At 41.5% G+C, this 14782-nt stretch overlaps 2 protein-coding genes across 2 annotated transcripts in view; one reads left to right on the top strand and one right to left on the bottom strand.

The window, feature by feature from the left end:
- Window positions 1-14782, top strand: part of LOC146261087 (muscleblind-like protein 2a) — a 133421-nt gene that overhangs the window by 19335 nt on the left and 99304 nt on the right. The window lies entirely within an intron of this gene.
- On the bottom strand, window positions 2449-14733 carry LOC146261092 (myosin heavy chain, fast skeletal muscle-like). The gene is made up of 40 exons (XM_084667598.1): window positions 14693-14733; window positions 14222-14440; window positions 13969-14112; window positions 13705-13861; window positions 13572-13599; window positions 13278-13392; window positions 12766-12858; window positions 12607-12670; window positions 12393-12491; window positions 12150-12253; window positions 11929-12067; window positions 11707-11825; window positions 11385-11534; window positions 11030-11200; window positions 10548-10851; window positions 10145-10209; window positions 9903-9990; window positions 9642-9759; window positions 9435-9558; window positions 9052-9188; window positions 8679-8934; window positions 8350-8592; window positions 8082-8258; window positions 7764-7909; window positions 7304-7394; window positions 6719-7108; window positions 6507-6633; window positions 6244-6362; window positions 5703-5899; window positions 5397-5580; window positions 5021-5186; window positions 4802-4926; window positions 4401-4709; window positions 3962-4165; window positions 3754-3879; window positions 3426-3596; window positions 3180-3284; window positions 2987-3082; window positions 2688-2819; window positions 2449-2567 (listed from the first exon to the last, which is right to left on the bottom strand). The coding sequence occupies exons 2-40, from the start codon at window positions 14426-14428 to the stop codon at window positions 2550-2552; spliced, it is 5808 nt and encodes a 1935-aa protein (XP_084523724.1). The 5' UTR covers window positions 14429-14440; window positions 14693-14733; the 3' UTR covers window positions 2449-2549.

Here is a 14782-nt window from a genome sequence, read left to right as displayed (position 1 = left end):
ACAAAATTGTCTCATGCCAATGTTTTGATTGCACCGTCAATTTCTACAATATCAGAAAATGTAATAAACATTGTTTTTTCTGATGGGGCTTTTAATTTCACTCACTTTAATTTAGGTTAATTTTAAGTAATTTTTACATTTAATTAAGAAAAGAATGATACCGCATTCAGACATTAGATAAATGGCCACCAATTTGATATGCTATACCTATAAAAAGCAAAGTAGCCCGAGCATGGTGCCTGTTACATGTAGGCCAGCGACTCGTCTACGCTCAGATTCCCCAGAGTATTAGTGGCGCCGCTGTCCAGTGCTGATTACGCGCTATTGCTCACAGCTGTGTTTTTGTTCACCTGTTTCTAATTCTCGTCAGTGAAGTATATAATCTGGGTTTTACTTTGCCCCATTCAGTATCTAATCTAATAGTTAACGAAGGTTTGTCATTCCAAAATAGCATTTCAGTTATGAGACAAACATTTTATTGTATAACATTGTCAGTCTCTCAATTCAAAACGCAATCTCACATGTTTTGTCCACAATAGTGGACAAATAGCTCTAAGTGTTATGAGTTGTATCTATGTGCCTGATCTAATCAAATGGATGTAAAAATAACAAGTGTCTTACCCCAGAGGTGGAAGCTGTCTGTCCATAGAGGCTTCTCTATGGGACTACTTATATATAGTGGAGAGTGATAAGCAAGCAGAAGCTAATTGTGGACTACTCTCCTATAAAGGAAATAGTTAGACTTTAAGCCCATCCCTCCCTTTCCCTCCTTCTCTTTTACATGACACAGGACATTTCTGAATATTGCTTTCCGTTCATTGCTTTCCTAGCATGTTGTTCTGTGTAATGTTTCTGTGCATTGCTTTCCGTTTCATGGGTTAATTCATATACTTCATACAGTAATTGTACAGTATCATTTTATGATCAATGCAGTAATCATTTTGATGTTATTTGCTTTTAAAGGCCTAAATGGCCTTGCCCCCATGTACATCTCTGAGCTGTCACATCCCTATAGACCCACCTGTTTTCTCAGGTCAGCCGATAAACTGCTCCTAAGTGTGCCTAAAACAAAGTGCAAGCTAAAAGGGGATTGTGATTTTGCTCTCCACCTCTATGCTTTGGCCTTTGAAAACTGAAATTGAAAATTAATGTCTGGTTATATAGATGGTATTGGGTCTTTGTATGGTGTGTTATTGTTTTTGTATTTGTATTGTGAGACGTGTGAGTTTTTCAATTTTGGGCTTTTATGTATTCATCTATTGTTTTACTGTACAGCACTTTGTGTTCACTTTGGATTTTAAAGTGCTCTATAAATAAATGTTGCTTGCTTGCTTGCTTGCTAACGTATACAAATGCCCAAGTTTGATTTTTTAAGTACAGTAAACATTAAAGGTTGTATGAGTACAGTACTAGATCCCAGGCTAATGCCAAAAATGGAATGCCGTTTGATTCAAAATGTAATAAATCAATAAATAGGTACATTTATAGTTAAATATATAAATTAATAAATACATATGGCTGAAATACATCCTGAAATAAAAAAGATGGCTATAAATCTAGAAAAATAGCATCCTATAAATATATTGCTGAATCTTTTTACCAGAAAAACTTGTATAGTACATAATAAAGAAATATGATGGCCATACATGAGTGTTGTGTGTTTGTTAGAAACAAAATACAAATCAATGTATTTGAGACACCTAACAAAGTTACCTGGATGCTTAACATTAACGCGTATTTTGTTTATATTGTCTGGGTTAAGTGACAATCTTAAGTATTCATTTGTAATGTAGTGTCATAAAGGGCTGTGATGGTCAATATGGCTATTGCCTCAAGAAACCCAAATAAGTGACAGGTACACTTGTGTATTGTTTACGTATGTCCAGAGTAACCAGTTATTTTAGAACAACCCAAAACAAAATGTTGCCTGGACGTCAAGGTAGTTGATAAATACGTACCCGTGAGCTTGATTAGCCAGTGACGGGAAGGCTGACACTTTGTCCAGATATAGTATCAAATGAGTGTCCAGTGTCCAGATGTAATATCGAAGGAATATAAAATGTCAAGAAAGCTGACTTTTCTTATCCAGGTATAACATCAAATTAATGGCCAATGTTAGGCTCACATTTTGTCAAGATGCAATGTTAAATGAATTAAAATAATATTGTCAGTTTATTGTGTATCCCTTTCAGTCACTAATGGACCTACATTTTCAGATATTTACTAAAACAAACATCTTTAGACTTAGCTTTCAGCTATAGCACCTTTAAACAGGTCATAGTAGCTATAACAATCTCACTTTCTTATAAATACTATATTCAGGAGTATGGAAGAATTTCAACATACATTTTTTATATGCTTTATTGACCGTAGAATTTAATTTTTATGTACAAAGCTATGCATCCTGAGACAACATTTGTACCACCTACAACAAACCCAGAAGCCATGTTGTTTTGTAGATTTTTTTATTCTCAAAAATGCTCAAAAAATACCGCTATGTAAAACATATTTTATGAAACATAGCAACAGGGTCTTGTTCAGGTTAATGTCTATTCCGCTTCTTTTGCCTGATCAGAAAGAAAAAAAACAGTGAATTTTTGCATTGAATTCTATTTCTATTTGACAAATCGTCTGACAAAACACTGTAATGCATTATTTTCCGTGGTGTGACATCAGCAGATCTTTACCTTTCCAGCATCACGACTCTTGGTTCTGAGCTTGTTGACCTGAGATTCAGCGATGTCGGCACGCTCCTCAGCCTCCTCCAGCTCATGCTGAACCTTCCTGAATTTGGACATGTGGGAGTTGGCCTGTTCCTCCTGAGATAAATTAATTTGAAAAAGATTTCTTACAAATTTTGTAAGTGCTTGCTGCAGTGATCATTTAGACAAGAACATTACCATTGGTAAAGCCATATATATATACACTGAAAGCTAGGAAAGCTTTATTTTGCATAAGCAAGGGTCAAATTAGTTATTAGACTTACCGCCTCCTCAGCCTGTCTCTTGTAAGCCTTCACTTTAAGCTGCAGTTTGTCCACCAGGTCCTGAAGTCTGGTTACATTCTTCTTATCTTCCTCAGTCTGAAGCAGACAATAAGGTCAATTAGAATGCTATGTGTCAACATGAACTGTTATATCCCTGATCCCCAATATACAGATTTTGACGGTATGTTGTTACCTGGTATGTCAGCTCCTTGACTCTGCGCTCATATTTGCGGACTCCCTTGACTGCATCTACACCTCTCCTCTGTTCAGCCTCCACCTCAGTCTCCAGCTCACGCACCTGCAGCGAGAACCGGAGCTCATGGTGAGTCCATCACTCCCATGCTAAAAGGTCCGTTTAAACAGCTTTACAACCGGGGAAAAGGAAATATTTGCCTTTCTCAAGGCAACAGGGATTTATTTTCAACTTTTGCAAACTTACCCTGGACTCCAGTTTCTGGAGCTGCTTCTTGCCCCCCTTCATGGCCAGGTTCTCTGCCTCATCCAGACGGTGCTGCAGGTCCTTGACTGTCACCTCCAGGTTCTTCTTCATCCTCTCAAGGTGAGAGCTGGTGTCTTGCTCCTTCTTCAGCTCCTCTGCCATCATGGCCGCCTGCAGCAACAGAATGCAGCTTGCTTGAACTGAGGAACCGTATGCACACAAAGTATATCTTTCCAGGTTACATGACGTGGTTGATGCGCCCTTGAATACAGTGCAGGTAGCAGACTCAATCGTGACTGTACTGGGATACTTAGTTATCCAAACTCACATCAGTGATGGCCTTCTTGGCCTTCTCCTCAGCGTTCCTGGCCTCCTGGACAATGTCGTCCACCTCTCCCTGCACCTGGACCAGGTCAGCCTCAAGCTTCTTCTTGGTGTTCAACAGGCTGGTGTTCTGGAAAGAGAACACACATGGATATAGCAAAACAAAACCTTTGCTGTGCAAGTTATTTATCGATGTCTTTATGTGTCCGCACCTGGGAATGCAGCAGTCCCACTCTCTCGCTGGCGTCCACCAGCTCCTGCTCAGCCACTTTGCGGCCTCTTTCTGTCTGCTCCAGACCTGCTCTCAGCTCTTCAATCTCTGCCACCATCAGACCGTTTCTACGTTCCACCATGGCAGCCTGTTCCTTCATGTCCTCTGAGGCACGGACGGCATCATCCAGGTGCAACTGGGCATCCTAGAAACACAGAAGAGTGTAGAGAGGAATGAGAAGATGCTGTTGCGTACAGTATGGCTTATACTGTTTTATACGGCTTCAGCAGTACTGTGCTGGAGATATATATTCTTTGTAAGGATGGACATTTGAGCCCCCATTTTCTTATTTTGAGTCTAGATCTGTAGTAATGGTCTGAAGTCATTGGTAATGTAATTACCTGCAGTATACGCATCACTATTGCCAATATTCACGGTACCTTGAGTTGCGCTTGAACGTTCCTCAGCTGCTTTTGGGACTCAGCAGCCTGGCGGTTAGCATGGCTCAGCTGGATCTCCATCTCATTCAGGTCTCCCTCCATCTTCTTCTTGATCCTCAGGGCGTCATTCCTGCTGCGCACCTCAGAGTCCAGGGTGCTCTGCATGGAGTCCAGCACTCTCTGGCTGTTCCTCTTGATCTGCTCCATCTCCTCATCCTTCTCTGCCAACTTCCTGTCCACCTCACCCTTGACCTGGTTCAGTTCCAGCTGCACACGAAGAATCTTGGATTCCTCATGCTCTAAAGTTCCCTGAATGAATGAAAATATTTGCAAATGTCAATCTTAGTTGTGGTGATTCCAAGAGGGTTTATTCTTTTCTGGGAATTGTGGAGAGTTTTTACCTCAGCCTCCTCCAGAGCCGTCTGGATCTCAGACTTCTCTGTCTCCACTGTCTTCTTGGCCTTCTCCAGCTCATGGATGCTCTTGCCAGTCTCTCCGATCTGCTCGGTCAGGTCAGAGATCTCCTCTGTGATTTGAAAAAGAAACATAGTTAATTCCAAAATGTATTATCCGATGTACTTGACATGTGGGAAAGCACCACACACAACTTTGTAACTCACGTTGCAAGTTCTTGTTCTCTCTCTTCAGAGTCTCCAGCTGGTCAAGAGCCTCCTCATAGGAGTTCTTCATCTTGAAGAGCTCTGTGCTGAGAGAACGAGCCTCCTTCTGAGCTCCCTCCAGCTCAGCCTGGCCCTCCTCAAACTTCTGCTTCCACTCTGCAAGAACCTAGGAAGAAGCACATGACAAGGACATGAACATGACAATAGAGTTATTAAGCCCCAATTGCAGATTTTGGTCCATCTAGGCAAGTAGGCACATCCCAAATAAGTCTTGCAATGTATGCATTTATGTATATATGTATTCAATTAAACATTAATACCCATGTTCCACACGTACAGTTACATCAAAACCTCGAACTGGCACAATATTTTTCACCTTGTCAAAGTTCCTCTGCTTCTTGTCCAGGTTGGCAGCCAGGGCATTGGCTCTCTCAACATCAATCATGAGGTCCTCCACCTCTCCCTGCAGCCTCTGCTTGGTCTTCTCCAGAGAGGCACACTTGGAGTTGGTGGCCTCAATGGTCTCCTCAGCTTCCTGAAGACGCTGAGCCAGCTTCTTCCTGTTGACACAAATCATGACATTGCAAATATGTTCTGTACTGATTGCAAGCTTGGAGTAGTTGACAATAATGTTATATTGGGGTACGATGAATGACTATCTTTTGGACTTTTTTGGACTTACTTGGCCTCCTCCAGCTCCTCTGTCCTCTGGATGGCATCAGTCTCGTACTTGGTTCTCCACTGAGCCACCTCAGAGTTGGCCTTGGACATGCCGCGCTGCAGCTCTGCCTTGGCCTCCTGTTCCTCCTCAAACTGTTCCCTCAGCAGGTCACAGTCGTGGCGGGCAGATTGGACACCATGGGCCAGTGCGTTCTTAGCCTGAGAGGAAAATATTGGGAGACATGGGTGATATAGTATGGACAAAGAATTATGCTATCTATGACGGTAAGTATTAGCATAGTCAGGTGGCTGAGCGGTTAGGGAATCGGGCTAGTCATATGAAGGTTGCCAATTCGATTCCCGGCAACACAAAATGACGTTGTGTCCTTGGGCAAGGCACTTCACCCTACTGGCCCGGGGGAATGTCCCTGTACTTACTGTAAGGCGCTCTGGATAAGAATGTCTGCTAAGACTAAATGTAATGTAAATGTATTCGCTAACTACTGTACTGTACAACTTAACTGTCTTAGTTGGTCAACATGAGGCTTCTTTGGTTATTTTACCTTGACTTCCTCCTCAACAAGCCTCTTGAGCTCCTCAATCTGCTGGGTGTAGGCCTGCTTTCCCCTGGTCAGCTGGGACACCAGGGCCTCCTTCTCCTCCATCTGGCGAGCAAACTCACCTATGTGGAATTAAGAAAGCTCTTTGTTAGGTCTGTTTCTTGATTATACTTTTTTTTTTTTTTTCAATTTACACCTTGTGGAACATATTTCTGCATGTAGAGTTTTGAACGCATCAATCGTGTCTGGTATATTTTTTTTTTTACCATTCTCAGTGAGGAGTCTGGCTTTCTGTCCACCGATGTCGTTGAGCTGGCGAACATTCTCATCGTTCTTGGTCTTGATCTCACTGAGCTGGTCCTCAAGGGTACGGCACATCTTCTCCAGATTACCCTGTGCAACAAACACAATGTTACACTCTACATGAATCTATTTACAAATGATTGAAATGCTTATATCTTTCTGCTTTGATTCATACCTTGGCCTTAGCAACTGCTTCCATGTTGGAGGAGAGGTCGTCAATCTCCATCTTGAACTCACTCTTCTCTTTCTCCAGCTTCTGCTTGACGCGCTGCAGGTTGTCGATCTGCTCTCCCAGCTCTGCCACACTGTCAGCCTGCTTCTTCCTCAGGGCTGAGGCTGTGGCCTCATGCTGCAGGGTGGACTCCTCCAGGTCACGTCTCAGCTTCTGGAACTCAGCCTCTCGCTTCTTGTTCATCTCAATCTGAGCAGCTGTGGCGCCTCCGGCCTCCTCCAGCCTCTCGCTGATCTCCTCGAGTTCCCTGGACAGATCGGCCCTCTGCTTCTCCACCTTGGCCCTGGCAGCGCGCTCAGCCTCAATCTCCTCTTCCAGCTCTTCAATACGAGCCTACAATAGAAAAAACATTGTTTTGCATCAAAGTCTCCAAATTCTGGCCTAAATATGAGCAGAAAATGACTTTATTAGACTTTATTAGAAAATGACTTTTTTAGACAACATGGATTTTAAGTACAAGCAAGTCACATTTCATACATCCCAAAACAGGAAATACGACTTGTCTGGGGTTTAGTAACTACAACGCACCTGGAGCTCCTTGATTTTCTTCTGCAGCTGGGCACCCAGAGACTGCTCATCTTCAATCTTGCTGAGGAGCTGGCTGGTCTCAAAGTCCTTCCTTTTGTGCACAAATGAATCCATGTCAGTTTTCAGTTTTGTGTCATTGAGTGGAGATTACATTGTAAAGCACATCCACCATTTTTCATAACAATGCCTTTATGCCTAATTATTAAGATAATCAGCGATGTAATCTATGTCATCTGAATAGTATATTTAGAAACAAAAGTCAGTGTCATAGGTCTTTATTATTGCATTCCTCCAAGTTGAAGTAATATCAATAAAAAATGTGAAATGCATTGACCTACGAATGGGTTTGAACATTGGACATCGAAACAATTATGTGGAAGTCAAAATTGGTTTTAATGATTGCTGGAGTGAATGAAATCCATATCATGTCAAGAAAGTCTAATGATTTTACAATACTTACTTCTTGATCTTTTCATCAGACTGCTGCTTGTCGTTCTCCAGGTCCATGATGGACTCCTGGGCCAGTTTCAGGTCTCCCTCCAGCTTTCTCTTGCCTCTCTCCAGGTCCATACGGAGCTTCTTCTCTTGCTCCAGAGAACCTTCAAGCTGGAGGACAAAACGCGTTTCTCATACTTAAGCTTTGATGTTAACAGCTCATTCATAACACCTTATATTATTATAGTGTAGTCAGACGTCAGACTGAATCCCAAAACCGATAAAATTCAATACCAATAGAGGCAAAGTTGGATAAAAAGACAGAAAACATAACTTGACTCACGTCATCAACTTGCTGTTCCAGCTTGGTCTTGGCCTTGGTCAGAGTGTTGACTTTGTCTTCCTCTGCCTGCAGGTCATCCAGTGTCTGCTGGTGGGCCTCTTGCAGGGCCTTCTTCTCCTTGGTCAGCTTGGCAACACTTTCATCTTGAGATGCCATCTCCTCTGTCAGGTTTTTAACCTGCAGACAAAGACAAAGTTAGCTCAAGTTAAAGCTATTGTTTGGTGTTTTTTAACAAACTACTGCTCGGATATTGGTGAGATGTTGATACCTTGTTCTCTGTGGCATGCTTCTCCTTCTCCACTTTGGCCAGGGTAAGCTCCAGATCATCAATGTCCTTTTTCAGCTCAGAACACTCATCCTCCAGCTTCCTCTTCTTGGCAGTCAGCTCAGCATTTATCTCCTCTTCATCTTCCAGCCTCTCAGTTGTCTCTTTGAGTTTGGCCTCCAGCTGGATCTTGCTCTTGATCAGACCCTCACATCTCTCCTCAGCGTCATTCAGATTCTCTGATTCCTGAGAATAACAGGTTAATTAGACTTTAATGTGGTGTGCGTGCGTGTGGGCGTGTGTGTGTGTGTGTGTGTGCGTGGCTCACTCACAGATGCAACTTGGAGAGCCAAGTCATTCTTCTCTTGCAGGAGGGACACCATCTTTTCCTCCAGCTCCTTCTTGCGAGCTTCAGCCTTTTCAAGAGCAACTTTGCACTTTTCATAGTCCTCTTTCATGTTGGCCAGCTCCTTCTCAGTCTCAGCACTCTGCAGGAGAGGCTTGATCTTGTAGTAGACCTTCATCCATGGCCAATGTTTCACATTCATGAACGAGCGGATGTTGTACTGGATGGTGAAGACAGACTCTCTAACAGAAAGAGGCATGAACAAAAAGAGATTCAGCTCGATGCAGATTATGCATGATTATATGATTTGAATGCAAATACTTGAATCCATATTTTTCCTTTTATCATCTCCATCTCACCTTCTTTCCATCATCTTGGTAAACTCCTTCCTCATCAGGTATCCACGAGCAAGAGCCTGAGTCATGGTTACCAGAGTAGCAAGCTTCTCATCTCTCATCTCCTCAAGGACACCAAGCAGACCAGCTTTGAAGAACACCTGAGACACAAGTATAATACCAAACTGAAATAAACACTTTTGGTGTAAACACATTGCTATCTAAATAGAAAGCAAAGGTTGTGTATTACAGAGGATCAAATATTTATAATACAGTACATTTCTCATATTTTGTTAATTATTAAGTTGTTGGATTGCTTTAGAAAAATGGAAACTCGATTTTGAATGTCTACCAGATAAATTTGATATTTAATAACCTCTCATCATCATTAGTGTATGGTATGTTACCTTAGTGTGTCCAAACTTGTACTCGTCATGGTTAATATCAATGGACCCAAGCAACTTCTCAGAAGCCTTCTTGTTGTCCATGAACTGGCCTTCGGGGATAACACCGGCATTCAATACCTTGTATCTGAATAGGGTTAAAATGTGTTTATTATTTGCTATGTTTTTATCCATCTACCATATCTTTGTTGCATTTGTGTGTAAGACTACCTCTGCTTGAAGTCAGCATAGACGATTCTGCTGGGGAAGCCCTTTGTGCAAATCCTAATACCCTCCAGCACACCGTTACACCTCAGCTGGTGGATGACCAGGTGGTTCTCCATCAAACCTGGATGAAAGATTTGGGGTCAGCTTTTTACTTTGTGGAACTTATTTGTACTTATTTATTAGAAATAATAATCGAATGAACGTGCTCTATGTTTAATGTAATAATGACTTCAGAGAAATAGTGCATGAAACAATATGTTATACCTGGAGTCTTAGACTCATTGGGGATCAGACAACGCACAAAATGAGGGTGGGTGCTCCTCAAGTTGGTCATCAGTTTGCCCAAGTTCTCCTGTAAGGTTGTTATAAAGCATTGTTACTCTCAGATATTATTCACAATGAAGCTAAAATCCTCACTAATATCAGAGTACAATCACAGCATGAAACTATCCCAAATTATCCACCCAACCACCATCTCCCAAATTATATAAAAAAACCTCACTCACTCTGAACTGAGAGGACACAGTCTGCATGGAACCTCCCTTCTTCTTGCCTCCTTTCTTTGAGGTATCTGTTATAGGAAAGTCGGGAGTTAGACAGCATAACACATACATATGTATTATTGATTGAACGATAGCGTTAATTAATTAACAAATCATGTTAATAGGGAGTCAGGTGGCTGAGCGGTTAGGGAATCGGGCTAGTAACCTGAAGGTTGCCAGTTCGATTCCTGACCATGCCAAATGACTCAGTGTCCTTGGGCAAGGCACTTCACCCTACTTGCCTCAGGAGGAATGTCCCTGTACTTACCGTAGGTCGCTCTGGATAAGAGCGTCTGCTAAATGACTAAATGTAATATGTTCGATGTATAAACTTTTTGTGTTTGTAATCTAATACAACCATACTAACCCTCAGGTGGAGCAGCAACGTAGAGCGTGGCCAACAGTTTGGTTGAGGACTTTGCATACAGCTGAAGCACAGACTCATTCAGGGGATCCTTGTTCTTGTCCAGCCAGCCAGTGATGTTGTAGTCCACTGTACCAGCATAGTGGACCAGGGAGAAGTGGGCCTCGGCCTTGCCCTTGGCTGGTTTAGGCTTCTCAAATGCCTTGTTTTTTCCAAGATGCTGGTCATACAGCTTGTTCTTGAAGGAAGTGTCTGAAGCCTTGGGGAACATGCACTCCTCTTCAAGGATGGAGAAGATACCCATTGGCTGTGTAGAAATATACTTTGATCAGTCAAATATACTGTGAATAAGAGTGAGCTGAAACGGATCTCAAAAATAAGATATATAATAAGCACTGTGTATGATAGCAACATGTCAGTTTATTCATACTGTATCTACATGTTTGAATAACTTTGTATCAGTACAGTTTTTACAGACACCTCACCTTCTCAATAAGCTCAATGCAGGCAGCCAAGTCCATGCCAAAGTCAATGAAAGCCCAGACAATGCCCTCCTTCTTGTACTCCTCTTGCTCCAGGACGAACATGGTGTGGTTGAAGAACTGTTGCAGTTTCTCATTGGTGAAGTTGATGCACAGCTGCTCCATGCTGTTGTACTGTAGATTTGCAAAGTTTGGCAGAACTTTATTGAGCGATCCCACCATACCAAATGCATTTGTTACTTTATCTACACTTGATTGCTGTTCCTTTAAATCAAATCATTCAAATAGAGTAGATACTATCTGTACAGTTTAATGACACACGAAGGAAACCACTTTTGAAAGTATTTCTTAAACTCACGTCAAAGATCTCAAAACCAGCAATGTCAAGCACACCGATGTAGTAGTTCCTCGGCTGCTTGGTGTCCAACATCTGGTTGATGCGGATGACCATCCACAAGAACATCCTCTCATAGATGGACTTGGCCAGAGCACTCACTGAGTTGTTCACCTGTGTAACATCAATGCTAAAAGTGACTTTCACTGTCTTACACAAATGTTATGAACTTGTATTAATTAAATGCAAAGTGATTACATTTCTTTTTACAAACACATTACAAACACATCACAGGTCAAAAGAAGAAGTCTGATTGTAAAATGACTGCTCTAAAGTCTATTGTTACCTGAGGCACTGTCTGACCCTTGGTCACATACTCATTGCCGACCTTCACTCTGGGGTAGCACAGGGCTTTCAGCATTTCAGCTGAGTTCAGACCCAGAAGGTAACCGATTTTATCAGCCACTGGGGAGGGATAGGAGCAATGAGCATCAGAGTGCAACGTTTATCACAGGAATATAGTTAAATGCATGCTTTTTAGAACTTTGATAGAAATAATTTGGCTTACCCTCTGTGCCATCTGGCTCAGCCTGCTCCTCACGCTGCTTCTGCTTGAAGCGCATGTTGCCGTGGTGCATGACAGCACCGGTAAACTTGTAGATGCTCATCTTCTCTTCAGCGCTGAAGCCCAAGATGTCAATAGCATCCTGGATGGGGAAAGACAGTTTACTTTAAACCATCAGTATATGTGTTATTATATTTTCAAGTTGAACCCTTTTAGTGACTTACATCGGTGGCATCAAGCTCAACTGTGTCATCAATACTGGCCACAGTGATCTGACCCTGGCTGATCATGGGGTAGTCATAGGGGTTGGTGGTGATAAGCGACATTTCTGTGGAGACACAAAACTAAAATGACTATCAACCAAGGCATGTGTACATGTTATGTCAAAGGAAGAACCCTCAATGAGTGGACAAAAGAGTAAATGTCATTCAGAACATATTGTTTCTTTAATCCCTGCAGTGCCTCACCAACAAGCTCAGGTTTGTGGTTGGTCATCATCTGGTAGAAGATGTGGTAGCCTCTCTCATCAGGCAGCTGGAAGCTCACTCTGGATTTCTCCAGCAGGTCTGTGAGAAACGTGGTTGAAAGGATAGAGAAAAATTAGAAAGATTTGAATTTCAAGTGAATGGACACCAACATGTATTTAAAGGATCATCTGGGAAGTCATTCAAACCAACTTACAGGTCTCAATGTCAGCACTAGCCAGTTTTCCAGTTATGTGGAAGTGAATCCTAATGAATTTACCCTGAAAGAGGTCATAGAGAGGGCTTTTTCAACGCATCCTATTGATTTTTAAGTCAGTGTAAAATGTGAAAATGAATATTTTCCCTCCAAACTTACAAAGCGAGATGAGTTGTCATTCCTCACTGTCTTGGCATTACCGTAGGACTCCAGTAGAGGGTTAGCTGCAATGATCTGATCCTCAAGGGAACCCTGAAGGGAGACAAAACATTGGTCATTCAGACTGATCACCAATCATCCAAAATAATTCTCTTGTCACTAAATCCATAAACTATCAAGTTGCTGAATGAGTAATGACAAGTAATATACTAACAATCTTATTCACGTTGTGCTGTTTGACAACATATTTTGAAGATATCAACTAGATTTTAACTTTACTAAGGGAGTTATTTTGATTTAACATGTAAGGGGATGTATTATTTTTTTCAAACTGATGATGCAGCCAGTGAATTAAGAATTGGGGGGGATATATTTACAGTTTTCATGTATAATGAAACCTACACCCTTGAACTGTTCCATGGAAAAGCATTTTTTGGGGGGCAAAAACGTTGATGGGTCAACAATTAATGGCATGCACTTTCTATGGTAAGGTATAAGGTATAAGGTCATACCTGCATTTTGCCGGGAACTGGTTCCTTCTTCTTCTCACCTCCAGACACAGCAATGGTGGCAAAGTACTGGATGACACGCTTGGTGTTGACAGTCTTTCCAGCACCAGATTCTCCACTAGTTTATGAGATGATAAAAAATATGATTTTGTTTGCATGAACTAAAATAAGTATTGTCAAGAATCTTAAGTCATTAAGCATTATAGTCTTCATATTTATATACATATATAGTCTTTATATTTATATACATATATAGAAATATAAAAAATATACACTCAATTAAAGTTTCTAACTTACGTGATTAGGACAGACTGGTTTTCCTTATCTGAAAGTAAATTGACAAATAAATGTCTCAGAAGTGATACGAGTAGCAACTAAGAATGCATCCATCTATATATGACTTCAGCCATCTATCAGTGAGCGTCCATACCAGTCAACATGAACTGAAAGGCGTTGTCAGAGACGGAGAAGATGTGGGGTGGAGCTTCCATACGCTTCTTCCCTCTGTAGGCGTTGACAACTTCCATGTCATACACAGGGAGCCACTTGTAGGGGTTCACCGTGGCACAGAAGAGCCCAGAGTAGGTCTGCATATGAGCAGAGAGTAAAGACAAATTTTGATTTTAGAGCCCAAGTATGGTACATTTTCGGAGGGTGTATTTTGCTTCCTTAAGGTGGCTCATAATTTTCTTACGTAGATCATCCATGCTGCATAACGCTCTTTGAGGTTATACAGGACAGAGGCTTCATTGAGGTAGGTCATCATGGCCATGTCCTCAATCTTGTCAAACTTAGGAGGGTTCATGGGTGAGATCTCATCTTCTTTGAAGGTTTTTACCTTAAAAACGTCAATAATAAGTATGAAGCCTACACTAAATGAATAACACAGGCATGTACAGAAACGTCCACTAAATGTTTTTTTCATTCCGTGCCAAGTATCCTCTTACCTCGTCAGTGACAAGGACTTTTACGTCACATTTCCCACCGTCTCTTTTAACAACCATACCCTTAAGGTACAATTCCTTGGGATCAGGCACGTAGCAGGCATTCTTAGCATCAAATGGTGCAGCCTGGGCCTCAAGCCTCTCCCTCTCAGGCTTACGGAGGTAAACGGCGGCTTTGCCATATATGGCCATCTCCGCGTCCGTACTCATGGTGGCGGTTTACTGGGTAAAAAATATATCTTTGTTACAAGATCTATTCCTTTTTTTCTCATTAATTCAAATTATAAATAATGAATTTACTTTATATTACTGTAAAGTACGTAGGCCTCAGAAGCATTCAAAAGGTGTAGACTAAATAAAACAATATCATCATTCATTTTATACAATTACTGTAGTAGTTATACTGATGGTCCTTAGGTCCTTAGGCTTTGAGCAGAATACATTAGTAGTATATACCATCAAACTGTGTCTCACCTGTTTTTCCTGTCCCAGATGAAATAGACTCTTAGTTTGTGCTGTAAAATATATTTGATTTGAGTTTTTTTGTAATTTATACAGAAAAAG

This window comes from Hypomesus nipponensis, chromosome 12 (genome assembly GCF_054491055.1).
Source record: "Hypomesus nipponensis isolate SF chromosome 12, ASM5449105v1, whole genome shotgun sequence".
NCBI classification, from domain to species: domain Eukaryota; kingdom Metazoa; phylum Chordata; class Actinopteri; order Osmeriformes; family Osmeridae; genus Hypomesus; species Hypomesus nipponensis.
The sequence above is the reverse complement of the archived record's forward strand: the minus strand, read 5'-3'. Positions and strand labels throughout refer to the sequence as shown.

Bases quoted from the DNA above. Each gene is read 5' to 3' on its own strand.
- LOC146261092 (XM_084667598.1), bottom strand. From the start codon at position 14,428: ATGAGTACGGACGCGGAGATGGCCATATATGGCAAAGCCGCCGTTTAC. The intron at 5,581-5,702 runs GTAAGTCCAAAA...TTGTGTCAACAG, and splicing joins GAGGAGCTGGAGGAGGCCAA to GAAGAAGCTGGCTCAGCGTC. The intron at 4,927-5,020 runs GTGAGTTACAAA...TTCAAATCACAG, and splicing joins AGAGAACAAGAACTTGCAAC to AGGAGATCTCTGACCTGACC.